We start from the raw sequence: 27,520 nt of genomic DNA, 5'->3' as shown, positions 1-27,520 counted from the left end.
TTTCGTTCCAGCAGTTGACCACCCACAATCTGGCATGGCCATCAGCAACTGAGACGACACTGCGAGGCATCAGAAGGTTCTTTTTGGCACAGCGTTCATGTACTGGCTTCACCAAGGCTTCGAACAGGCTTGAACGGATCGTGGGCGAAGTAACAACCAGAAATCTTGCGGAAACCGCTGGTACAGCATAGTCTTCCAATAGAAGAAAGAGCGGCGAAATCAGTCCAATCGTCCATCAGGGGAGAATGAACGTCATCTGGCAGGTGAATTTCTTCATTCGCGCAATTAGCAGAGCCACACTCTTTGAGGAAGTCAGTACCCGATATGACATCGTCTGTGGAACGAGGAAGTACAGTGAATTCTGTCTTGAACACCTTTCCACCGATATTCATATCTGCTAAAGAGCTCCCAAGCGGACACAACACTTCGCCTGCAACTCCACGAAACGTAACCGGTTAATCCCAACGAAACATAACTTTTCGGGGTAAACTCTGTTTAAATCTCAAACTCACAACCGAAACCGTAGGCACAGTGTTCACTAAAGCGCTTACGGGAATTCCATCAAATTAGTCGTTCACTTTGTTCTTTAATATTAAGACAGGCAGAGGTACTTTCGAAAAAGACTGTCCCACTACCTCACCCATACCCCCCTCGGCTTCGCCGGCTAGTTTCCCGGCGGGGGCGAGGGATGTCGTGGAGAGGGGGGCCACTGTACACGCTGAGTCGGGGGTGTGACAGTCCTATCAGATGCCAGAGAGTTGTTGCGACGAGATTCCTGGAATGCGTCCTGTCTAGGAGGAAGTGCTGACGGCGGATGTCCGTGGCCCCCAAAATCAAGACGGTAGGTAGTGCGCGAGAACACGGGTCGTTGTTCAAATCTCGGTGTTTGGCGACGGTGGCGGCAATAACGGGCAATGTGCCCAATGCAACCGCAAAAATAGCAGACAGGAGGTTCTCTCCGAAACTCGGCCTAACCGTCTCTGTACTCGAGGGTAGGGCGTCCGACATGTCTTGGGTACTGCGACAGGTGTAGAGGGTTGGGGTGCTCTTTGCGGCTCCTCCTATCCCGGTCATAGGTCGGCAAAACATAAAGAACTTACTCAACTCAAGCACAACCCTTCACGCCGTACTCAATCAAACTCAGACTCAAAAACCTTGTCGGTTCTCAAAATCGCTCATACTCACTCATTACATACACATTTCTAATCGTATTCACTTGTACTCAAAATTATTTGTCCTCACGAGTATTCGTACTCAAACAGTACTCTCAGTACTCAAACAGTACTCAAACAGTACTCAACAGTACTCAAACAGTACTCAAACAGTACTCGTGAGTACTGAATCTGTACTTATGGGTACTCAATCAGTACTCGTGAGTACTCATTCTGTTCTCACGAGTACTCAATCTTCTGTACTCATGAGTACTCAACTATAGTCAACACCCCAGGCACAATTAAGTGTCCATGTATATTTGCGTTCGTTCGTATCCAGATCACTGTCCACGTATTCTCAGTTGCTCAACGCTGGCGCTTTTTTTTGTTGTCCCGGATACTACAAACTTCTTTACAGGGCGTTGGTCTCGACGAGGGTCGGTGAATATCAAATCAGCTTGTTTTTTTATGCGCGTGCCATGGTATTCACTTCGTCGAATCTAAACGTCACAGCTTTACGGAGTTGCGTTAGTCTCGTCGGTTCCGTCGGCGTTGTTGTTCCTGGAGCTTGTTGCGTGCTTGATGCATGTGTGAGCATACACATCCGTTTCGTCCGCTGGCGAGCTGCAGTGGGCAGGTATGGCTTAGTTTGGTGCATTGGGTACGTTGCTTCGATTTAGGCGTGCGTTGCGTATGGTGCGGGCGCCGTTTGGCTTTTCGTTTAGCGTGCGGTGACGTGGTGGATCGATCAAAATCACTGAGGCTCCATGCTCGCTTTCGCCGTGGTTGCTTGGGAAGTGAAACCTTTGTGGTGGGGAAGTGGGCATAGTTCGTCTCCTCCGTTCGGCCCACATTCCTCGGCGTCGTAAGCGTCACTTCATCGGCAGGGCATTCGATGCCTTTCTGAATCAGGCTGATCCATTGCCGTTCTTGCCGTGTCTGTGTCGCCGCACAAGCTCTCGTCGTTTCGTCGTTGTTTCGAAAATGCTAAAATAGCAATCTTTTCCCTACAAGCAGGATCGGAAGCGTTCCGTTCCTCCCAAGCCCGTTTGCGCGCGGTTGCGTTACCATACAAAATGAGGTTTGTCATGGGAGTCTTGATCAGACCAGCGGGTGCTGGTGATCCTGTACGTTCCGGCTTGGACGTCCCGCAAGCGCTGGCCGTGTCGTTGCTCGTTGACGGAGCTACCTGCACGAGTGTAATGTCGTTCGGTCGCTGTACTCGAGTTGGAGCAGCGGGTGGCAGATACCTCGTATGTTCAGGTACCGGGTTTAACCGCGCGCGCTCGGTTATTTTTTGCTTGTGGCAAGGTTGATTTATTCGTTTGACATTCGCTGGCCTAGTCTAGACAGCACAACCGGGATCAGAGGATGTTGCAAATAGCGGTATCCTGCCTGTGTGCCGGATTGGTCGCGTTCTTTGCGCTTTGCATTTTCTTCGCAGTGGTCAGCTCCACCTGTACAAGCTGGATATCCTTCGTCACCTCTGTTGCGTTTCGTGCGCTGTGCTTCTTGTTTTTACAGGGAAACTCCCCTACCATTAGTGTGCTGTTATTCGCCACGTATGGTGCGCTCCGTGCACCGTGCGCCATGCCTCTCGCTCGTCGTGGCCTATCCACCAATCCAAATACGATGCTGTTGGTTGCGCGGCCAGGGTCCGGGACAGAACGTGTGAAAATTTGCGTACTGGCTGCGTTGCCTTCCGCGCTCGCAGTCTTTCGTTTGTGTACGTCTGGACGGAAGTGCGGGTGCCAGGCACGTGGTGCTTCCTGGCTCGTGCGCGCAGCCTACGTTGCGCGCCTCATTTTTCGTTGCTGGAATGACGTGCGCGCGGGCGATGTAGCTCGTGGATGGGCCCGGTGTTGGAGCAGCGTCTGTTCATGATCTCGCCACAAATGCAGTGAGCTTCGCTTGGGTTTTTGTAATCATGGCGATTACCTTGGAGAGGTCTGGTGAGCAGGCAATAAGTTTTGCAGGCGTCGTCTCATTCGTGTGCGTGCCGTCATGCATGCTGCCTGTGTCCGTGTTACGAAAAGGTAGACCAAGTGGCACGTTTCTAACTCATGCGCGTGCCTGCTGCCTTCCCCGTGCGTGCAAACGCGCCACTTCTTTCTAATAATCTCTACAATCCTGATCATTGTCCATGTTGGCGGTAGATTAGAAATCCACAACGTCCTCCGCGTCCACCAATGCTCACTCGCATAGATACCAAAAGCACAGGCACAACATTTGCACTAGTCAAGCAAATTCTCTACTGCATGTAGCTGCAGTTGCCTGGCCCAACTTACCGTTCTCCTATACACTTCGCCGATCGTCCTAGTTTCCAAAGCGTAGCACGCAGGCATATCGATGACTCTGTCAGTCGGTAATGGGGAACCTGGAGCAGTTTGCAGCTTCAAAAGTGCGCCCACTTTGCAATGTCCGAGGTCTGTCTTCGCGGATTTTCGGCCTCGAACTACCTCGGAAACATTGCGGCCTTCAACCAAAGTATCGCCAACGCGACGGTGAAGTCGATTATGACCGCTGTAAATGGGGTGGTTATAAAGATGACCTCGGGCAGTTGTACCGGACATCTTTCTTTGTCCGATGTGGAGCTGAGATTCGGTTCTTAGTTATGGTTTCTATTAAAGGGTGATGCTCCTTCGAGGACGTCGTTGGAAGACGACATTCTCACAGTGTCTGAAAATGCGTCAAAAGCGTCACGAAGGGTAGTGGTTCTGGAGGTTATTGACGCTTCTAGGAGGACCTCACGATGCCCTGAGTAGAAGGCATGATCGGGACCACTCGTTCCCCCCCCAATATTTTTTGCGTGGTCACCCCACTGACATTGCCTCATAGCACCTTCTTACAGTCTTACCGCCCCTTTGTTTGAAGAAAGTTGTCGAGGTACTGCGTGAGCTCTCAAAAAGGCATTCTTGCCATATTCGTTGATGGGGATCGGTGTGGACTTCTGCGGGAGTTGTGCCTCATGGCGTTCATTTTCAAACACAGTTGAGTCGGTGGATCTGAGTCCGAATCGTTGACGTCCGTGGCGTTTTCATAAGGCCAACTGTGTATACCTCCCGAAACCGCCAAAAAGAGGAAGAGAAGACTTCATTCGCGTGCACGTCCGTTCGGAGAACGCACACGAGGTTATTACCTTTGCATCTATTGCTATCTTCCCGATGTAATGGTGCTTGTAAAGTCCGTGCCAGGCTTGTGCTAACAGCGACCAAAGCAGGATTCGCTCCTTCCCACTTTACTTTGCTCGTTTTTGGCGCGAACTTCTAGATCGGGTCGGATCCAATGCGAAGGCTTACTCCTTGCTTGACCTCAACACCTGGAAAAGCAATGGTGTCAGCCAGAAGCTTCCCCTCGGGAACCAGATGTTGCAAAAGCGTGTTGTCCTTCGTTGCTTCCACCACGTCTTCACTACTGAAAGGCACGACGATGGCTTCGACCTCAGCAGACGTGTTGTCATGTTGACTGTGAAGGGTCACTCTGACTACTTTAAACTTCTTCTTTGGACCTCCAGATCGGCCGAAAGCACAGATGGCCAGATCGACTGCGCCAATCGCCTTGAACTTACGCTTAGCAACGACGTCTGCTCTGATGAATTTCCGCTGGCTACCATTATCAAACACTCTGCGGACGTAGCAGCAATGTGACAAAGTCATCATTCACACCTGGAACGTCTGTAGTACGCCGTCGCTGGAGAGTCGCGGGATGCTGATTTGCGCGTGTTGACGTGCATCGCTGCATGTCGCGTTTCTGCAGCCGATTCCGATGGTATCCGAGTGGGGTTAGTGTTAGCATGGGTTAGCATGGTTAGCATGGCGGGGTTAGCATGGCGCCGCTTAGATGTCTGACACCAGACCTTCTTTCGGCAACTGCGTACCAGATCTCCCTTACCCGTACATCTGAAGCATCAGCCGTCACTTGCTAGGCGGGTTCGCATGTTGGGCAAAGGGATGTCGCTCGGACATTCTTCTGTGCTGTGATCTTTGACGGAGAAGAAGAAGCAAGACGAAGTATGTGCCCTGTTGTGCAGGACGGTAGCGGTCAGAATAGACTGCTGCCACTTCGCTGGGGCTTGCTGATCTGGAAGATTCTTTCCCTGCATTCCACTTCCACTCTCAGGAAAGACAGTAGATGTTCTACGCCCTGGGCAGAAGAGTTCTTACTGCTCGTGGAAGCGGTGCTGGCAGCAAGGCTCCGCTGTTTGAAGTAATCGACAATAATGTCGCCAGGTATCACCTTTAAAAGCACTTCATTCAGCATAGCCGCGTAAGAAGAACCTCCAACGCCCAAGTTTTCCAGTCCTCGCCGGTTCATTTGCACGTGGTCCTACAGCTTCCGCAAAGCGGCCACGTTGCTGGCTGAGTCGACAGGTCGGAGCTTCCGCAGATTTTCAAAATGCTTCTGCCCTATCACTTTGGAATTTCCAAAACGATTGTTCAAACTGTCAAGAGCATCTTGATAGCACGACTTTATCACTTGCAGGCCAGCAATGGCTTCAGCAGCAGCTCCGTCAAGAAGCGAAAGCAACTAATGAAAACGGTCAATATTGGAAAGCCGGGAATTCTCGTGGACAGAATGTCGAAACATGTCCCAAAAAGGTTGCCACCATGTTATCTTTCCATCGAAGCGCTACAGTTCTAGATTCGGGAGACGTGCTCCAAACTCACGAGTAGATGGCATGGGTTGTCCGGTAGACGTCCCAGCCCGGCGGTCTCCGCTGGCGTCTTCCAGTGGAGGAGCAGTCTGGAGCGTCGACGATGACTTCAGCCCCTCCATGTGATGCTCGCGTAAAGCCAGTGCGCAGGTTGCTGCGTCGTCATACTCCACGACCGAAGCGTAGTCTTCCACTGCCTGGTCGTCGGTCAGGTGGGCTTCAAGCTCTGCAGTCCAGGCACTGTGACAAACGTTTGGGAGACTCTCGCCAGTTCTCACAAAAAACTTTCTCGTTCTTCACGTAGCATCCTGCTCACAAGCAGCACCGCTTGCAAGTTCATTTCCCCGTTGTCGTCTTAAGCAGCCTGAAGTATTGTTGGCTGTGACGAGATGCCAAGTCAATCCCCCGTGCGCGGGTATGTGCCACGATGTCATGAGCGCTGATGATGAGAAGGCAGCGCGAGTGCGAGAAGGGGGACGAAACGGCGACATGGGCTCGAGCTCGGGGTCGCGCTTGGAATCGCGAAGAAACTCATTAACGGCGCCCGTGCTACCGCGCCGGGACGTCGACAGCTCTTGCTGGGGCTACAGGGCCATCGCCACAGCGCCGAATACCCGTGTCTGTCGCTGCGCCGGGCATCCGCGCCTTGCGCCGGGTCGCCTGGTCGTCGGGCCAACCAGGAGGGGGCCGCAACCTCTTCGGGCAGACCACCCGTTGGATCCACCCCTATTACCTGTATCTGCTGCCGCTCCTACCGTGCCTGGCGCCACTGGACCTCATCGGACGCTGCGCTGCAACGTGAGCACGTTCGGTTGGCATTAGGCGCTGACGCCGCACCCGACTAAGGTTACTGGACTAGCGCGACTAAGACTGACAATGACTGCTGTCCTCTTTCCTTTCTCCTAGTCTTATTATTTGGTTTTTTTTCTTTCGTTCCGGGCACCGCGTGTCTCACGTTCCGACAATACAACCACCGCATTCTTCATCCATGCCATGTCTCCGATCCTTATGACTTCTGGCACGTGTCTCGGCTAACCCGAACTTCATCACAACTGGCGTCCGCGACAGGACCTCTCAACAACATCTAGAGAGGACGACGAGATTTGCGCCAGAGTTGTTCCGGCCTGAGAAGCGACATGGAGGTTGAAAAGCTTGTAGCAAGTGGAAAGGAGCTAGGACTCCGTGACGCCGAGCTGCGAGAGTGGGTGAAAGCGGAACAAGACCGGTTGAGAGACCAAAGGGCAGCAGAACGTGAGGCTGTGAAGGCAGCAGCAGATCTGAAGCGTGCTAGGCACGACAACCTGCTGCTTAACCTAAGGCTCCAGGAAGGCGTGCGAAATATTCCGCAAGCTGATGGCTCTGTTGCAGGCGCGGCTCAGGCAGAACAAACGATTTCTGCCAGCCCCCACAAGTTCCTACCTCCGTTCGACGAGCGTAGAGATGACCTTGATGCGTACCTGCTTAGGTTTGAGAGGGTCGCGCGCGCGCAAAAATGGCCGGAGGACAAATGGGCCGCAGGACTCAGCACCTGCCTCACCGGTGACGCCCTCTCTGTGACAGGAAGGATGATGCCAGAAGATTCGCTGGACTACCAGAAGGTCAAGCTGGCTCTCCTTCAGCGGTTTCGTTTTACGCCTCAAGGGTATAACGACAAGTTCCGCCTGGCCAAAGCTGAGGACGGAGAAACCGGAACCCAGCTTGTTTCCCGCCTCTCTGGATATTTCGTCAGGTGTTTGGAGACCTCTGGGGTGCCCAAGACATACGAAGCAGTACGCGACAAGATGATCGCTGAACAATTTCTACGGTGCTGCTAATCCCAGCTGGCAATCTTCATCAAGGAGAGGGAATGCAAGTCCACAAAAGAGATCGCCGAAGCTTGTGACCGCTTCCTTGAAGCTCAGAGGGTCGCAAACCTGGGCAAGTTATGGGACGAAAAGAAAGAGCCCCATGTCGACACCCTTACCAAGAGAGGCCTCACATGTTTCATCTGTGGCAAAACCGGACATTGTGCTCCTGACTGCAGGATAGCAGCCCGGGCTGCCCGCTGTGAAAACTGCGGAAAACGGGGGCACAAGACGTACAGCTGCCGGTCCAAACCGCCAAATAACAAACAGGTCTCCGCTTGCACTTTTGCAAATCAAAACGCCCTTGCGGAGGAGTGAATACGGACACTGGCGGCAAAGGCAAACGCAAACTGGCCCCCACACATTCAGGGGGTGAAGAATGCGAGCTACAAAAAGGAAGCCTGGCAAGCAGCATGCCTGTGGCCACCAGCCAGGTCTACGGGCGGTTGGTTTTCGTTCTACGAGACACCGGCAGCAACACCGTCATCGTGCGTCGGGAACTTATTCCAGACAGTTGCCTTGCAGGCCAGGCGTCGACAGTCCTGTTCGTAGACAGCACCACGCGGCGCCTTGAAGAGGCATGCATCTACGTCAATACGCCGTATTTCAAAGGACACGTTCTGGCGAAATGCATGGCCGACCCCTTGTATGACCTAATACTGGGGAACATACCTGGTGTTAGGGACCCCAACAGTCCTAACCCTGCATGGAAGCCACAGCAACCAAGGCATCCAGCAACTCCAGCGGTGCTCGGTGGAGAAGCACATCCTTCTTCGGCCAACGAGAACACCAGCCACGTCCATCAGAAGGTACAGCATAACCGGCCGGCAAGTCCCATCATGTTCGCCGGTGTTACCAGAAAAGAGATGCGCCAACAGCAGCAGCTGGACAAGACTTTGGATAACTGCATAAAGATGGCGTCGGCAGAGTCCTCTTCCGATAAAGAGAACCCCTGCAAGTTTGTTTGGCAAAAGGGGCTGCTGTACTGTCGGTACGCCTTGCCGTCTAGCCGCCCCATTCAGCAACTTGTTGTTCCGCATCCTTTCAGGGAAGCGGTCATGAGCAAGGGCCATGAAAGAGTCCCAGATCATCACCGATTTTTAAAAACAACTAGAAGAATCCTCCGGGCGTTCTATTGGCCAAACATTTACGCCGACCTCCGAAGATTTCTGAGGACCTTTCAGCTATGCAAGACGGCAAATCCGAAAATCGAGGTGGGCATTGCTCTTTCGAGAAAGATGCCTACTGTTGGCCTGTGCGTAACGGAAAGTCTGCTTTCAAGCAAAACGACAAGCCCGTAGCGCACCGACAGGCCACGCCGAACAGAAGCATCTGTGCTGTGAGGTCAACCTATTCAACCTTGTTTTGGCGTCTCGATGGTATTGCGTTGTCCGGACGATGCTTACTGCCGGTTCACAAAATCTGTTGACTGTGCGAACAGTGTTTCTGTTTTGTTTTCCTGCATCACCGCATCCCGCCCACCGAGGACTCTGAAAGTGTATGCGGCTCCGCCCCAACAACTTTCTGAAGCCGGGGGTAGTGTGACGAGATGCCAAGTCAATCCCCCGTGCGCGGGTATGTGCCACGATGTCATGCGCGCTGATGATGAGAAGGCAGCGCGAGTGCGAGAAGGGGGACGAAACGGCGACATCGGCTCGAGCTCGGGATCGCGCTTGGAATCGCGAAGAAACCCATTAACGGCGCCCGTGCTACCGCGCCGGGACGTCCACAGCTCTTGCCGGGGCTACAGGGCCATCGCCACAGCGCCGGATACCCGTGTCTGTCACTGCGCCGGGCATCCGCGCCTTGCGCCGGGTCGCCTGGTCGTCGGGCCAACCAGGAGGGGGCCGCAACCTCTTCGGGCAGACCACCCGTTGGATCCACCCCCATTACCTGTGCCTGCTGCCGCTCCTACCGTGCCTGGCGCCACTGGACCTCATCGGACGCTGCGCTGCAACGTGACCACGTTCGGTTGGCATTAGGCGCTGACGCCGCACCCGAATAAGGTTACTGGACTAGCGCGACTAGGACTGACAAGGACTGCTGTCCTCTTTCCTTTCTCCTAGTCTTGTTATTTGTTTTTTTTTCTTTCGTTCCGCGCACCGCGTGTCTCACGTTCCGACAATACAACCACCGCATTCTTCATCGATGCCATGTCTCCGACCCTTATGACTTCTGGCACGTGTCTCGGCTAACCCGAACTTCATCACATTGCCACATTCGTCCGTTTGGAGAGCTGGCGACATTGCTTGTTGCCCGCTAGAAAACGCGAGAAGATGTCGTCCTTACGGCCAGAGCAAGGTAGCCCTCGTAATCATAGTGCGCTGACGCACTGCTGGTTGTTCGTTGAACACAGGACCTAGTGTTCTGTTTAAGTCAGTAGCGGGTCGACCACGGTTAACGTGAAGTCCATCCGTACCCCAATCTGCGCGCCGCACTCTCGAAGTCGTGGTGCGTTTCGTCCGTGTCGTTCGTCTTGTTCGTCTGTTCGGGCTCCCGTGGCCTCGAATTCTGATCTTGTTAACCGCGCCATGTTAGGTAAGACGTGGCTCGAATGAAAGGCTAAAAAGAAAAAAATTAAAATGTTTAACTAATTAGAAATACTGAGGTTACATATACATCAGGATAAAGGAGCACGGGAAGAAAACGTCTTCCACAATGCACTGCCGTAGGGCGACGCACTGCCTGAAGGCGGCCCACGGGAGAGTGGAAAACGGAACGTAAGCACTCGCGTTGTGTCTGGCGTGTCATCCTGCTCTCAGCAATAAACCACCGGAGTCTGAGGCGCGTCGTGCTCTAGTGGGGCTCATGGCTTCTCGGCCCGGCCGTGGCCGTAATTTGCGGTTTTCCGCGTGTCTTCTGTCGGCAGCTTTTTTAACCCGCTTTTGTTTCAGACAACGTCGCAACAGTAGCGACTGAGCTGGGATGGGCCAGTCCCAACAGTGTGTATGCGTGTGTTTGGAGGGGCGAGGGAGGGCGGCGTAAAGTGGGTATCGCTCGCAGTCGAGGACCGCAGTGCACTCAGTTTTTACCGGTGCTTGGAAGCCGTTACAACACTGTCCAACTGCTCTGTAGTGCTTTGTGAACTCAAAAACAAAGCTTGCAGACGTGGTTTTCGGAGGTGTGATAGCTTGCACTGATGTCACTGTATTGTGGGGTTGGTGCGTTGGTTGTACAGTGGAAATATGCAGCTCTTGCTTCGAGCAGTGCTGATGAAGCTGATAGCTATCGATAAAAAAGTGCGGTCACAAAGTTAACGGCAAGTAGCATGTTTTGCCAAAACATGGGCAAGTAGCATGGTATAGTAGCAAGTAGCAGGGCTGCGCATCGGGTTGCCATTCGAAAGCAAAGCCTGTCAAAAGCAAAACACTCATCCAGCAGCAAGATGCCAGGGCTCTTCGACAAAATATGCGATGCGAAACAAGGCGTCGCACGCCTTCAACTAAGCGTTATGATGTCCGATTAACAACACGCAACTTGCACGGTGGGGCTATATGCTCACTTGTAAATGGAATGCACGAGACGATCCTGAACAGGACGTTTTAAAGCGGAAGCCTAATAAAACCACATGGGCGCATGTACATCATCCAAATTATCGCTTGAATGCGCACAGCGGAATTGTGCGTAAAATGTCGGTGGCACAAACCATGCAGGCAATTTGACGTGAATGACGGAAATTAACCGCATCTGTTTAAACGAGTGGTTCAGCTCCCAAAAGGACTAAATAGCGTGACATGCGTCTACGGAAACTGCTGAAGACAGACAAAAAGCGACTTCGGTGCACATAGTGCATGCATTGTTAGCAGCCCCCACCGCCTCCCCAAACACACCTTGAACAGAGCAAGTGAAACGAAGCAGCTATGCGTCCCCAGACCCCGTATACAAAAATAACTGCGCGAATCAACCCGTGCCGTAGAAACAGAGCAATTGCAGCCACGGTTCCCGCCGAGAGCTCACCCCCTCGTTTTTCCCATTTCACTGTGAACCCTCAACGAGCGACCGTCGCAAAACGCTAACACCGCCAAACAGGGACAGGGAAAGCAGAGAGGCACAGTTTTCGTTTCCTGATTTTACCATGCTATAGAGTTAAGCTGCACCGATTCATACCCGCACGTCCAGACTCGGGTTCGTGATTGAACTTGTTTGCCCTTGTGTATTCACAATTGCGTGTACTCACGAGTGCGAGCACTAAAAACACTATTCATGATTATTGTACTCATTACTACAGTACTCATGAGGACTACGTACTCATAAGTCGTTTACTCATGAGGACTCTGTATTCATGAATACTATATACTCACGAGTACTCATACTGAGTACTCATACTAATCTGTACTCACACTAATGAGTGCTGTACTCAAGACTACTAATACTCATGAGTACTGTACTCATTCTAATGTACTCCCGAGTAGTGGATTTACCCCTGTACTTAATCGTCATCATACGCACTTTTTTATGCTGGGTGTGAACTCACTAATCATCGTACTCACTCGTGAGTTTGATTCCAAATGAGTACAAATGAGTGTACTCACGAGTGCGTACGCCGACATATGATCCCGGTCGACGTGAGGTGCCAGCTCCCGGGGATCCCCGAGCGTCGTTGAATTGAAACGGGTGTTCCTAGTTTGGAAAGAGTTCAAGGGCTCTTCTTGTATTGCCCAGCCATCGCGCACGTCGTCAGGCTGGTGAGTCACCTCTGCGAGCCGTGCGAGCTCTACTCGCGCGATACGATGCACAATATCAGCAAGGAGGCCTGGCGTGGCCTTATCTACTGCGGCGACAGTGGTGGCATTGGCAAGATGTCCAAAGTCATCGTAACGCGCGAATCTTCGAAGCTTCAAACGTCCTGCAGTGGTGGATCACATCGCCCGTGATGTTGACTCATCTTTGCTTATCAGAAAGTTGCAAACATCTTAGGGGTTGCCCTTAAGAAGGTGACCCACTTTGCCTTCCTCAGACATCGCCGAATTTACGATCCCGCCGAGGGGCAGCATGCCTTCAATGTATGCCGTGCATGTTTTCCCCGGGAGTTGAGCTTTTTGTAGTAAAGGGTGTCCGGCTATATTTTTTTGCTGTGGATTGCCCAAAACTGTGCCTCATTTCAGTTACAAAACCGTCCCAAGCGGTGACCGTTGATTTATTATTTTCGTACCAAACCAACGATGTGTGAGTCAGGGAAAACGGAACATTGTAAAGCTGCATGGTCGTGTCCCATCGGTTGTATCGGCTTACTCGTTCGTAGTGGCGTAGCCAATTGTGGACATCCTTAGCGAATTTACCAGAGAAGTCGCTGGGCTGTCGTAGATGTTGCAAGGTGGTGAGTGGGGCCACGCGCTGAGCTGGTAAGTTGGGCATCTCCGGCAGTGATGGTGGTAGACCAGCGACTCGGGTCCGGCGAAGAACCTGGGTGTGCTGATGATCCGTCGTGGTGTACCAATCACCTCGGCCACAATTGTTACTTAAGGGGAATGACGGTTTATTCCAAAGTAAAAATTGGTAACTCAGTATGTCCGACTGCAGCCGCGAAAGCTAGCAACATCGTCTTCCTCTTCTTTGCCAGCATCTTTCCTAAATTCGTTGGTAAATTCCTTGGATCCCTTGACCTTGCGGACCGTGAGTAGACAGTGTAACAATATTAAGAAGGTGTCCAACAAAGGAAATAACCAATCAACCATTTTATTTCTGCACGTAATAGCATCACTTCACTTCATTGCTGCATTGTATGAAAGATAAACCCACGTATGCAAACGTTGCTGTATTTACGCTTGGCTAGCAGCGTCATGGAGGCACGTTATATCGAACAACGGAACTAGCTAAACTGTCCGGCACCTGCTAGAACTGAAGAAACAGAACAAATAGATTTTCCTCTAGACCTAACATTCAGTTATCAAAGCCATTAAAACCCTTTTTAGCCGTGTGCATCGTATCAGCTGCGATTAGGATCTTCGGATGTTCAGGAAAATATAACATGCGCCAACCAGCTTTTCTTTTGTTCATAACCGTTCTTGCAGACGGCTTACGTTTCGATAAGCGACGTCAACACCACTTTGATCAATACGTCTTTCTTTTCCGGAATTCACTTCACGCTCAAATCATGCACAGGAACTAATACAACATTTCCTTTTCATTCACTCGTTTGATCAGCGATTTTACGTTATCTGCTTTTCGGAAAATGGCTTTCCGTCCACGATAAAGATATTCTTAGCATTCCATTCTACATTCCAGTTCTTTCTCTTCTAGGGCTTTAATATTCCATGGCTTTGTTATTCCCCGCCTTCTATCTCAGTTAAGCCTAAGTTGGTGTCTACCGCTAGTCCCATATTACTGTCTCTTCTGCCCCGTCTAGTGCGCCCTTAATCATGTCGAAGTGCGTCTTCTACCTGTACCCCTCCCGGCCTTTATCTGTAAAACAAGCATCACTTCGACTTGCATTAGGCGTTATTGTGCTTTTTCACAAAAGTGACAGTGGCTTTGTCATTGTGCGTCATGCAAAGAAAGCACCGCCAAGTGCTGCTGTAGCTCCCACAGCCGCTATGCCAAGCGCGATTCCCCCTGGAACCACTGAGAGCACCATCAAAACAGGTGCGGAAACTATTGCAGCACTGCCTCCTACGGTTGCAACAGGACGGATAAATCCAACAACATCTTTAGCATGACGTGCCCCCTCGGGTGGCTTGATTCGAAGAAGTTCGAGGAGCTGTAGGACCCAATTTTGGCAGTTGTTCTTCGTCAAATGGTAGTGGCCGGAGTTGGATATATTTCGTACGGCATTTTCGATGGAGTCTTTATGAATATTGTAGCTTCCCAACTTTTTCTGGAAGGAAACAAAAACAATAAGAAAATTATTTTTGAGGTGTCACAATTAGTACAGGTAAACAGCGGTAGACCATTAAAATACATTCAAAACATACAGGCATAGCCAAAAATACCGTCAACAGCAAGCGTGCGTAAATATTGTGACGCAATGAAGTAGAAGGGGACGGTGGCACATAGCTCCAGGGGATCCACGCCGACGACGATAAAGTAGTGTGTGGCATTGCCTCAGCTTGAGCTGTCATTTCCGCTTGTACAAAGTTCATCCATGTAAATACATCGCTGTTCCATCGTCCATTATTCGTCGCATCTTTAACTTCTCGCCACGTAACGACATTCTTATCTCACCTCACCAGCACTCCATCTGTCCAACTACTGTTACCAAGTACTCTGGTGGTTGCCTTCGAAGAGGGGGTAATGTTACGATAAGGGAAAGTGTGCGCTGGCGCATAGCTCCTTGGAAGCCAATACTGACTACGACGAACAGTGAATAGCACGGATTCGTGGCTCGAGAGATCATGGCCGCTTGTAAATATATCTAATCACTCTGCGGCACCATCGTCTAAATATATCCCTCACACCTTTTATGCAAAGTCTCATTTGTCTTCTGCACGTGGCAATATATGTATATATATATATATATATATATATATATATATATATATATATATATATATATATATATATATATATATATATATATATATATATATATATATATATATATAAATACATATATATATATATATATATATATATATAGTTCGAAAATGCGGGGCTAGTTAGGAAATACAGAAAGAAATGCTGGCAGTCTACAACACCTACGAGGGCATAGGGAAATGGTTAGACTATTTTTTTACCGTTAGTGATGTTACATTATTTTTATTATTATTTACGTGAGAAAAGAACAACGAAAAATACGCGCCCAGAGAGGGGACCGAACCCACGTCTTTCGATTAGATCTCGGATGCCTTACCAATTGGGCAATCTGAGTGACTGTGTCCTCCTTCACTTTCTGGCGTATTTATATTTGCTACATCTGTATCTGACGCTTGAGGGTGGTAGCCAGTGCCACTCAGACCTATTTATATAGCAGTAATCTTTCAGAAGTTCTTGGTACGATGTTTTTCCTGTTACAAACAATGTGACCACATGGTCCGAGCAGGAGTCGTGGGCAAACCACATGAAAAATTGGGGAAGGACAATACTGGATTACGTAATGATAAAGCATTGTGCAGGGCATTTGTCAGCACCAACCTAAATACGCCAATACTACACATGTAACGAATATTGCGCATGGGGTTACTATGATAGTTACGGGTCTAGGAGAACTCGTCAAAAGTGAACTCGTCGCAGCCACCTCGTCATAGGTGAGTTCGTCACATAGGGCAAGTCGTCATAGGCCCTCTCGCACTATGCAAACTTGTAACCTAAGGCAACTGGACACTGGGGCAACTCGTCACAATTTGCGTTTTTCGTCTATCATGTTCAAATGAAAGAGTACAGAAGCTTGTATAATTTTCATCTTATGCGTACACATTCTTACACTGCTCCTTCAATTCACCACCCTTAATGTTTCCTTTGTCGCCTTCGAGGAACACGCCAGCAGCGGATCTTTGTTTTTTTTCTTTGTGCTGCTAATTACGCGAGTTTTTTTATATTAGATTTCGTTTGCCCGCTGTGTTTTTTGTAATACGTTTTTATTTTCGGTAATTAAGTGACGGCACTGTATTGGGATTTGCGATTTCGTGCTGTGTTTTCGCTTTTTAGTATCTGTGTTTTCATGCCTGCTGACAAACGATGATTGTCAAGCTGGGTAACTTTCGTTTGGTTAGTCTTCATATAACCTATAGGACTAGTGCGCTGCTTCTTGGGCGGCACAGGCAGCGCCTCCTGGCAGCCGTGGCGCCATATTTTGCTCGTACGGGGCCGGCGTGGTCAGCCGCCCTCAGCGGCGGAGGTATCACAGAACGGTGCCTTTAGGGCGAAAAATAAGCAATTCTGCCTACTTTTATGTTTGCTGTTGGCTCAACAGTTACAAAATCAAGTCTGCGACACCGCCGAAGAATAAATTATGTTGGTTTGTATGCGAATGTTATTAAGGAGTGCGCAGGCTGCGCTCCGAGAAGCCATTTGATCACCTGAACACTTGGTTTCTGCATTTCTTCGTCGACAGCGTCTTTCAGAGCATATGTTGGCTCTGCAGTTTTGTGGCTGCAATCGCACGCAGGAACGTCGGAAAAACCGAGTTTTACATCATTAACTTGTGCTGGCACCTTTTTCGGGTGACGTGTACACTAATTTCGATGTTCGACACTTTCAATAGCGCTCGTCGGGCTAACATTTGAATAAGCGTTTTTTATTTGCAGCTGTGTGTCTTGCGTTGGACGCACAGATGGCTTAACCCACGCACATGGCAACTTGGTGGACAATTTCTGCTGGGCTGTCATGGCTACTGATGTAAAATTGCCGTCGCCGTGTGTTAGCCCCAGCCGCGGCAGACAGCCTTGCAGCAGATTCCTCGAAAAAAAAGCGCTTTGTGTTTGCCGAAGAGCACAGTACCGAAGCAAGGAATTATGTACGGGAAATACCAAAAAAATTAGAGACGTTTAGAGAATTGTACGTGTGTGTATGGACTCCTATTCCACTTCTGTTCAACTTGACGCTTTTAATTGCGGCCAGATTTCGAATTTAAAAAAATTGCGGCCACATTGGTGCTTGTCTGATTTTTTCGTACTTTGGTTTGCTTTTCTGGTTGGTGGTATTTTGGAATCAATAAACAGGGAATGTGGCGGTTAGGTTTTCTTTTTGTTCTATTAGTTTATTTAAGGCTCTATTGGTATTTTATTTTTTTCTATACAAATAACATACATTTACGTTATTATACGACAAATGTTTTTATAAATATGTCCTTTAGTGCGAATGCAAGGCGTTTGGGATTTCGTGCATATTAATAATTTTTTGGGTTGTTCAGGTTGCACTTCCGGGATCTTAATAATGTTGTTTATTAATCGTGTGATTGTTGTGAATAGGCAGACTTATTGATATAGGAAGTTCATTTTTATTGTTTTTTCATGTATGTATTTTTAACTTCACTCGAGAAATGGTCTACCGTTACACTGTTACGACGTGTTTACTTCGATTTCCTACTGTGCGTTATTGAGCACATGCCACGCATTACAGAGATTGGGCCCTGGGGTATTACCCAAAAAATGCTGATGAAATAAAATTACAATTCTATATTTTTTGCTTACTCACAGCCGCACTTGCGTTTTAATCTATTCATTTGAATCACACCATGTTCAAGTGCTATATAGAGTGCCCTGTTTCGGCCTCAATTTCTGGGTTGATGCCGAATGCATGGTTGCTGGCGTCTCGTTTGTATTTTTTCCGCAGGTGAAGTAGCCTTTATTTTTTTAGTATTTCTCACAGCTTCCTATTTATTCGACGCCGCAGAACAGTTCACGCACAGCTCGCTTCGCGTAGTCACGCTGGCTTTGCGCACGGGATACGCGGACCGACGATGCACGGTACGAGCAAAAGATGCGGCGCGGAAGTACAGTGGCGCCGCTGGTTCAAATTCAGTAGCGCCACCATACCAGCGCAGGAGGCCTATATATGGGAGCAAAAGTCAAAGCTGGACTTAAAAGTTGACTCCGCGCCCCCCCCCTCCCCACAAATGAACTCACACAAAAACGTGACAGATATTTTTAGAATGAGAAAGCAAAAAAAAGAAACCGGAAGTTGAGCTGAAACCGAAAATCCAATTTCCACCACCACCTACAAATAAACAAGAGGCCACATTTTGCCCTATTAATATATGTATATACAAAAGCAGGCAAAACGCTTCAAAAGAGAATGCAAAAAGCTTCAAATGATAATGCAAAAAAAAGAAAGAAAAGAAAACGCAAAAGAAAGAAAAAGTTGACCCCCCTACACCGAAAATGTGTGACGAATATTTTTTTAAAAGAAGAAAAAAATAAACCTGAAAAAAACCCTTACCCAGTAAAAATTGTGATTTTTTGCAACAATAAGGTAAATAAGAAGGGGACAGAGGAACATGTGGTAAAATAAAAAAAACCATTTCAACCACCGCCTGCAAACTAACAAAATGAGAGGACCACCCGAAGTCTGAAGGGGTCAACCTGGGAATAATTATAAGATTAGAAGCCACTAACTTCCTCTCCCTATTTTATTGACATCAGCCAGAAGTTGAACCACGAGACGACGAGAAAGGTGAGTGCTGCCACTTTTCCTAGTACGGGATCACCTAGAACGAGATGCCTTCTTTGACCAGTTTCCCTATGACCAGTTTTCCTAGGACGAGTTGGCTGCGACGAGTGGGCCGGTTCCCAATAGTTACTACTATAGTTGCGAATTCTGTAATATAAACAAGGGGGACATACATGCTTGGGTGCAATCAAGGAAGACACAAAAAAGTTTAAAAAATCGAATAAAACAAAGATGATAAACAAACACGGGAAAGACATGTAAACATATATAGGAAGATTTTGTATGCAATGCACCGGAGCGACAATGTAGAATGAAGCTAACTGCAGGTTAGGATGACGCGATGGTCAGTCTAACAAAATAAACCCGAAAATTACAATCAAAGCTGCAAAACCACATTTTGGATAAAACGAACGTAGGTGGTTCGATAAAACGGCATTCGATAAAACGGCGTTCAATAAAACGGGCATTTTAGTTGATAAAACGGCGTTCTTAAACTGTCTGAGAATCGCTTCGGCGTTCGGCGGCGCATCAAGTAGGTGTTCTTTGGGTTACCTTTTCTGTCTAGTGAAAACATTTGTTAGAGAAAAACTTAAGCTGTTACCTTAATATATAAGCGCTACAGACCCCAATAATATGTATACGTTTTCTATTGTAGCAATGGTTAAAAACGGTGGTCCCGCTTACAATGGCGCGTTTACGTTTAGGACATGACCTAATTTATTAACTACTTTTGTGATCGAGTTGTTTATGCGTTTTAGGTGAAAGTTCGGTTATCGAAAGCATACACAGACAGTTAGAGATTTTTCTGACAGCTACATACTCATGCGTGTCGCAAAGAGCTAAACTCGAATAAAATTGATCTCTGTGTTCCTGATTTTGCAGAGAAAAAAAAGGCAGCTCAAGATATCAAGGCGATCAAGTTTTAAACTCCACTGTAATGGTACTGAGCACTGAATTCATTCAAGAATATGATTTGTTGCTGCTAGATCGCGAGTTTCTAATGCGTTTTTTTCTAAACCATACAATGGGACGCTTAAAAAAAATTCCGTCGACTTAACTGTGATAGGCTGGCATATATACAGGGTGATCTAAGTTAAGTCAATGGGCTTTTTTAAGATGAGGCACTTAGACACACATGAAAAATTCAGAGCCCTTCCACCCCGTGAATAGGGATGGGCAGCAAAGCTGCGGTGTCGAGCCTCAACGTAAGGTTGGACTGGGGCGTAGTCCAAGGGGTGCACAAAGCAAAACACGTTTGTTTGTACTTTGCAATTGAGCATGGTTCGTGGTTATTAACTAAAACTACAGTCCTGTCCAGTCACTGCGCCTCGCGCATGCTCAGAACGGCTCTTCACGAGCCACGTGAAACGGCTATCAGGCGGCTCCGACGTAGCGTCAGACTTGGCTACTGCGCAATTAAGGCGCACACCTCGGCATGCGCCGGAGCCAGTGCGTCTGCTGCGGCTATGACGCCACACAATCCAACACAATCCATCCTAATCCAATCATATCCAATCCAACTCAATGCCCCTCGTGCTTGCGCAGAATGGCCCTTCGCAGCACACGCGAAACTGCTCAACCTCGGCCAGTGCAGCTTACGCTACAAAACACACAGGAATCGTGGGTAGAAATTTATTATAGCGCGAGTAAGGTAATCACGGCGCATGCTCTATGAAGGCCCAATGACATTTTAATTTTGTACTATTTTTTCCATCCCCGGGGGTGTGGCGCGCAGTTTTACGATTCCGGGAATTTGAGTGGGCTCCTCAACGTGGCGCTACGCTCGCGAGTGATTTTTGTCTACATCGCTCTAGAGCGGAGACGATCTGCTGAATTGTAGCCATTTACAGATTTGCTGTAATATTACCTCTAGAGGGGTAAAGCGTCCAGGAGAACACAGAGTGAGATCGTAAGTAGTGATGTCGGTGTCTTAATTAACTAAAACTGTACAATCAACTTTTTACTTGCTGCTATAAGCAGGCACGTTTGTATTGAAAAGTTGGGCGCGATCGTGTTTCCACGCTGTTTCATTTAAAAGAACTCTTCCAGCGCATCCGCACTCCGAGATACCGAACAGCGAAGTTTTAATGCCGCTCGCATTATTACGCACGCACGACAGTGAAGACCGGCGCAAAGCTCCTCCCTTTTGTGACGTGCCTGCTGTGCACGGTGAAACGGGGTGGAAGCATAGTAAAAAGTGATAACTGGTATCAGGCTTGGCTGCGGTTATCGAAATGGTTAGTACTCTGAACCGCTATCGAAGCAGAGAACTAGGGTGCTATTCTAGAAGGCCCGAGTTTGAGCGAAACTCATTCAAGGCGGGGCTGTGGTGGTAATATTAAGCTCATCATGATATTTCGCGTCACAGTTAAAATGCTTTAAAAATGCGATTCATGCCATTTGCTGAATATTTAGGTGACGTAAAGGGTCGGGGGCAGCACGCTCCAAGAATGCGCGACAAGGGCGTGGTGAATCTTTCAGTGCGTTCTGTCCTTCCACTGCTGCACTGGTGGTTACTGGGGGCAAGCAAATCCAACTATTTTTTTGTACTTTTACTTTATTAAACTTTATTTCACTACAAAGTTCATTTTATTTTTCATTCCAGGCGTTGATATGGGGTTTTTGTTTCACATTTTTCGTCCTAAGAAGTAGTTTGTGCCATTGGGGGTATACAGTGCAATGACGTGACTGTGGCCTACTGGCCGAAAATATAAAGATGGTGATAAAAGCGCGCCATATTCAAATCAGTTGCTGCTCGTATTACGTTATCAAAACCTTCCGCTTTCCGACACAAATTTTTCTCGTCCCTATCCAGTCTGCCTACGTGCGTTTAGGGAAAAAGCCTGGCCATACGTAATAGCAACGTCTTTTCTAATACATCTTACCTGCGCCTTTTCTGGCGCTTTCGTTCCTTTGTCTTTTGGCTCGGATTACCTTAAACGGCTTTTTTTTCTGCTATACCGTATTTGCGTCAATTTTTTCTGTTTCATTTGTTTGTCCTAGTTTGCAAGCAGATTCGAACCTGTCCCAGCCTCCCTAGAATAAGGGTTCTGTGAGGGTGGTGTGCACCTGTCCTACTACCGTGACCTCACGTTCAGGCTTCTCTCTGCATGCACTATTTTACAATGGTTACCCCTCAAGTTCACAGCGTCATTAATTTTGCGAACCGGGCACATTAGTTCGTCAAAGTTCCCAATTACGAGCCCATCCCCAAGTGCCAATGTGTTACGAAGGAAGGAATAGCAACAAGGACAACAAATTTTTAGATTTGTTAGCTTTATTTTATTTTGCTCTTCACCGCCTATGTTAGAAGAAGGTCCTCAAGTTGTTTTTTTTCTCTTAAAGTTCAATTCCCTCACAACCCTCTCTTCTTTCGAGCCCTTGCCACTACGTCTTACCCTCCCTCTGCCATAACGCGGTTACTTTAATTCTTCGCTCTCCCCTTCACTCGCTTTACATGGTCTGTTTCCTGCCATACGATGGTGGCTATGAACAAAACCAGTTGGAATGTGTAAACGTCACCTCTGACAATTTCACGCGCCGTTGAATATATTCTAGCGAGGACTTTTAACAGATGCACCCGGCCATCAAGTCATCGGGGTATGCGCCGTGCCAGCATTAACCATGTGAACGAGAAAGCTAGGATTATGCCCAATCCAGACGCGAGGATATGCCCCAAAGATATATCAAGAGAAGAGGATGAACCGCATTAGGTGCATGCGCGAGACAGCTTGGTTATCTCAACGCTCGTTCCTGCGTTCCTAACGGCTTTCTTCCTAGGAATAAACCACCTCAAGCGGCTATCGGTGCGTCGACTGTCTCCTTGATTATATATGCAATTCGTATAAGCTGTCCTGGCAGTAACCTTTTCACAAGAAATGCGAGTCACGCAACCTCTCGAGGGAGTCTGTCTTCCGAGCTGATGATAAAACGCACAGTCATGCAACGCTTCGCTGGAACTGTTTTGGGAGCAGACGATAACTGAAGCGCAGGCTTCAGCTGCAGATAGATAGCCGCGCTGCAGGAACCTTCGGAAGCCGTGCCCACGAAACCACCTCAAAGAAAGCCGAGGACTTGGGAGCACGTCTTCCCAGATCACGCACCGGTTGACGGTCGGCTGGTAGCGGTCGATGGTGCGTTCCCATCAACGCTTCTGTAGAAGCTGCCCGTCGCGTAAAACCGCACCGCACACTGCACTTGCTCCTCGAGGGTAATGCACCGAAAGCCGCCTCTAAGACGCCGCAAACGGGGGTCTGTCGCCAGAGGACTGCAGAATCAATGCACAGCACTTTTCGAGAGCCAAAAACGAGCTCAAACTTTCTTCTTCGTTTAAAACACCCGTCGGGGTAGACGTATGCCTGCTACAGCGACCATAAAAATAAGCAACACCGCAGCAGCGGCCATCAAGGGCGTTCCAAGGTAAACTCGGTCGTGCAAAACCCTGCCCGAGTTTCCTCCGAGTTTTAATGTCAGTCAAACAACCGTAGCCGCACCTAGAACCGAAGCCCCACCGTAACAACCGAAGCCACACCTATCCACTGCTTCCACATTGTGTAGGCGCAGCGTCGTAGCCAGGAAGTCTTCATGTTATGCCCGCTAGCATAGACAAAAACTTAGCCCAAAATAAAAATGAAGTCTCCAGGCAACCGTCAGCCAGTGGTTCCACAATCGCGAGGGTGTCCGGTCCAAAATGCAGTTCACTATGGTACGATTACACAGGAGAGGACAAGACGACAGGATTTTATCGCGACGCATCTTCATACGCTGTGAAAACAGTCGATTACGAAAACACAGTCGATGAACGCACACGCAATGCTCAAACACGCTCTTGACACGGGACGATTGCTGATATTCGCGCCGTGAAGAAAAGCCATGGTAGGGACAGGGCGCGTTCGGTCTGCTAAAGTGGACCCCTTTGATTCCTTCGTTTGTGCTTGCACAAAGCTGCAGTGGGACTACCCTCAAGCAGGTAGCAAACATAATCCAGTGGGAGAACATAGCACCGAGAAAAATGAACCGCCCGCGCCAACAGCCAGGCGCACGTTTTCAAAGAACCAGTGGGGTTGTCTAGGTTATGTTAGGGAATGTGTATTCCAGATCGATTTCAGATGCTGCTGCATGCGGACGATAGCACAAGCCGTACTTTATCAAGGTAAGCGGCCCCACTAGAGCGCGCTGAATAAGCCAGGCTTGCTGCGCACGATTCTGGTGGTTTCGGTATCTATCTCTACTTTATCTCTACTATCTCTACTTTCATAAACCGAGGAGCTGATAACTCGGGAGTACGCGAAACTCGGGCCTTCTGAAGTAGCGCCCCAAAAGGGATCAGCTCTGCGCTGTTCTTTTGTGTCTAGCATGCGCAATATTCTGAACAACAATTAGGTTCGCATTTCCACATCTCGGAGTACATATGCGCTTGAATTATTCTGGCAAATGGAATTGCGTTGAAACACGATTGGGGATATCTTTTTAATACGAACGTGCCTGCTTACTGCAGCCACTAAAAAGTTGATTGTTAAATTTCAGTTAATTAGACCACTGTCATCAAGATTTACTACGTCGTTCTGTGTCACAATCAGCGCACAACCTCACTGTAGAGGTAGTTTTTACGCAAATCTAAGCGAATGATTTACAAAAATCGCTCGACGTACCTTTGATCACCCTGTATATTAGAGGGTGAGAAAACATATATATGGAGGGGCTTTTTAATATTATGCGATTAGACTTGGTATCACCTCCGGCCTGTACCCCCCCCCCCCTCTTCCTCCCAAAAATTCTTAAGTTACAGTTGAGGCGAAATATTTTGGTTGTTGTTCAGTTGTGATTACCCTAAATTCTGCACCGACCCTGTTATCCAGCCTAGCATTGGTTCGGGAATGGTTTTGACGAGCCTAATGTACTCGAGTACGTAAAAACAACTGTGTAGGTAGGGCATCCTGAACAGAAATATGTTTGGCTCACTCAAAAACATGTTTGTTCAATACCAAATGTGTCAATTTTAAGGTCAACTGTGGACAATAAGGCTGGATTATTTAAAAAAACCAAGGAAGTTGTAACTGTTCAAGAAATTGTAGCAGCAGCAAAGAATCAGAGCTTTGACCGCTTGGGCTGGTCCTACCAGTCGTGTTTGTCTGCACTGCTTGATCTTTACGTCATGTTTCCACTGATTACTCTGTATACCAAATTTATTTGGATGCTAACATTTGTCACAGGAAAATTGAAGGCCTTTGTCTAGCGTTACCTTTCCGCTATTCACACGGCATTATAATGTTTAAGGTATGGTGTCTACTAAGCTAACTTTATGGTATATAAAAGAAATTTATTGAAACCACTATTGATAAGTAGAAATTGTATTTTAACTTGCGCGACAAGGGCAACTAAATGTTCAGAATGAAACAAGAGCCGCTTGCCTTATTCGGGTTAGTCTCCTTGAAGTAGCACTTGTTGATCCACATCCACCGGCCTTGCAATCGACCGGAGGCATCCTTCGCAGCCTCGCAAATAAGCACTCGGTCGGGGCCATATTCAAACGCAACCGACCAGTGGTGGTGCCAGGGATCACCGCAACCGGATCCCGAAGAAGAGACGGAAAAGGCGATGTTGCTCAGCCAAATGGGTCTGCTGCAAAAGTACACGTCGCACACGTCGTCATGGTTCACACGAGTTGGTATAGTTCTCTTTGTGAGGGAAGAAGTGCCGGTATCCATGTTGGAAGAACCTCTAATGTCTCAGACTCGGCTTTCGTCAAATTTATTCCAGAAACTTGCGTTTTAACGCCTTCTTATCAGATAACATTTTATTACAGTACAAGAGACACCGCCGCCGCAGTTGCCTTTGTCCAATCGGATATGCAGTGGCGGCGCGACGAATAAGAGGAATGTGGAATACTTCAGTTATCAGCATAGTGCCTTGTGATCGGCAAAGCGCAGCAACGCACTATCGGGAACGCTCTGCGGCAAGTGCACAGACCCCTTCTCATGCGTTCATGAGCATGGCACCTGTGGAGAAAGGTAATCTACCTCTTTCAAGCAGATAGCGTTTTCTGGGTTTACGTACGGGCGAACATGTTGCTCTATCTCTCAGTGGATCCACCGGCGCAACCAAAACTTGAAGATACTCTGACACACGAAGTATATTAAAACCGGACTATTCCAAATTATTCAATTTGATGGCATTCGCAATCCAAATCAAAAAAATGTTTGTGGACAAAAACAGTTCGCTTGGCACATTACATGAAATTACCTGACTGTAGCAGCGTTAAGGTACTTTAACACTGGATGTGTATTTCTGTTTATTAAACCTCATGTAACACCCCAGCACGGGCGTTTTAGGGGTATTTAAATAAATAAATAAAATAAAAATATAAACAAATAAATAACTAATAATAAATAAATAAAAAAACGAGTAAATAGTTATAAATAATAATTAAAAAGGTAAATAAATAACAAGCAATACATAAACAATAGAATAGTATTATTTCTCCCCATAGCTGACAACAACATGATTGAGAAAGTGAGTGCGAAAGTAAATAAAGATTGCTTCTAGAGCTGTTCCAAGAACAATAGCAATGAACGATTTCAACAGACTGTGCACAAGCATTGCGAATGTTGAGAGACATAAGACACAAAGGAAACGTTTAGTGCATTCAATAAGGGCAAGGGTTAGGGATGGAGATACTCGAGGGAGGTGGGCCACGAGAGGAGGTGGCGGGTACAAGGCAGGGGCGACAGATAACGTTTCAACAAAGTTTGCAGCAAAGAAAGCACGCGCACGGATATTGGTTTTTGTTTTCTGCCTATTTAGGACTACTTTGCCTTAGTTTGTTTTACTTTTTTGCGAACGCTTTTGTGGCCTCCTTTATTTCCCTGTTTTTCGTAGGCTTTATTCTTCAAGTGACACTGAACTGATTTGTAATCATTGCGGGATTACTAGCGCAAATTGTGGTACGGATTCCATAGGCCATGTTTCGACCACTCTGAGTGCTTTTACGCAAAATTATTTCGTAATAAATCAATTAGAAAATCCGTCCTCCTCTCTTCTTTGTCGCCCATTTCCTGTGGCGTTTTCGTGTGACATCAGGAAGAAATGACTTGGCACAGCTCGGCGACCTTCCGACAGAGTCAGTCGACCCAGACTTTAGTCCGCCGGCTGTCGACGGGTCGTTGCAATTTGTTAGCTCATTTGAAACTAAGCCACGACACGTTTGTGAATAGAAGAAAGGCCTACTTTGCTTTGTTAGTTTGTACTGTATGAAGCTCCCAATCAAGATCGCTTCACACAAGCGCTGCACAAGTGAAATGCGACACTTCGCTGACTGCTACCCTAGTAGGACAATCTAAAACCACTTGAAGGCGTGAGAAGAGTCAACCAAGTCAATATAGCTACTAAGGCAATAAAATCAACTAAAACTAGGGGTGTTCGCATGTCAAATTTTTCGAATACGAATCGAATGCGAATACATAGCTTCGAATATCGAATCGAATATCGAATAATTAAGGAGGACGTGGCTTTCAAAATAAAAAAAAATTATTTCTTTGTGAATTTTGATGACAATTAGTACAGCAACTGGAAATGCTTGTGTGATAGCACCATAAAAATTTCAAAGCAATATTTCGAAAACTAATTTATTTATAAAATTTTCTTTCGGTTCACCTTGTACCAAGCTTGAGAGGCCTAAAAACATGATCGAAGTGCTTTGTTCGAATTCCTTATTTCGAAGTGCTTTGCATTCCCAAATGAATGGACGTGGTCATGACGGTCAGTTGATTTTATTAAAACACAATTTTTTTAGTTCTTATATTTTAGAGGTGAATTCACATAAGGCA

At 47.8% G+C, this 27,520-nt stretch overlaps 1 protein-coding gene across 1 annotated transcript; it reads right to left on the bottom strand.

Moving 5' to 3' along the window:
- Positions 1 to 13,309: 13,309 nt before the first annotated feature.
- On the bottom strand, positions 13,310 to 25,493 carry LOC144164915 (uncharacterized). The gene is made up of 2 exons (XM_077695144.1): positions 25,106 to 25,493; positions 13,310 to 14,463 (listed from the first exon to the last, which is right to left on the bottom strand). The coding sequence occupies exons 1-2, from the start codon at positions 25,400 to 25,402 to the stop codon at positions 14,134 to 14,136; spliced, it is 627 nt and encodes a 208-aa protein (XP_077551270.1). The 5' UTR covers positions 25,403 to 25,493; the 3' UTR covers positions 13,310 to 14,133.
- Positions 25,494 to 27,520: the final 2,027 nt, after the last annotated feature.

The sequence above is a fragment of the Haemaphysalis longicornis genome, unplaced genomic scaffold (genome assembly GCF_048455015.1).
Source record: "Haemaphysalis longicornis isolate Haplotype H1 unplaced genomic scaffold, Haemaphysalis longicornis Haplotype H1 scaffold_14, whole genome shotgun sequence".
Lineage (NCBI taxonomy): Eukaryota > Metazoa > Arthropoda > Arachnida > Ixodida > Ixodidae > Haemaphysalis > Haemaphysalis longicornis.
Note: the sequence above shows the minus strand (reverse complement) of the source record. Positions and strands in the feature narration are given on the sequence as shown.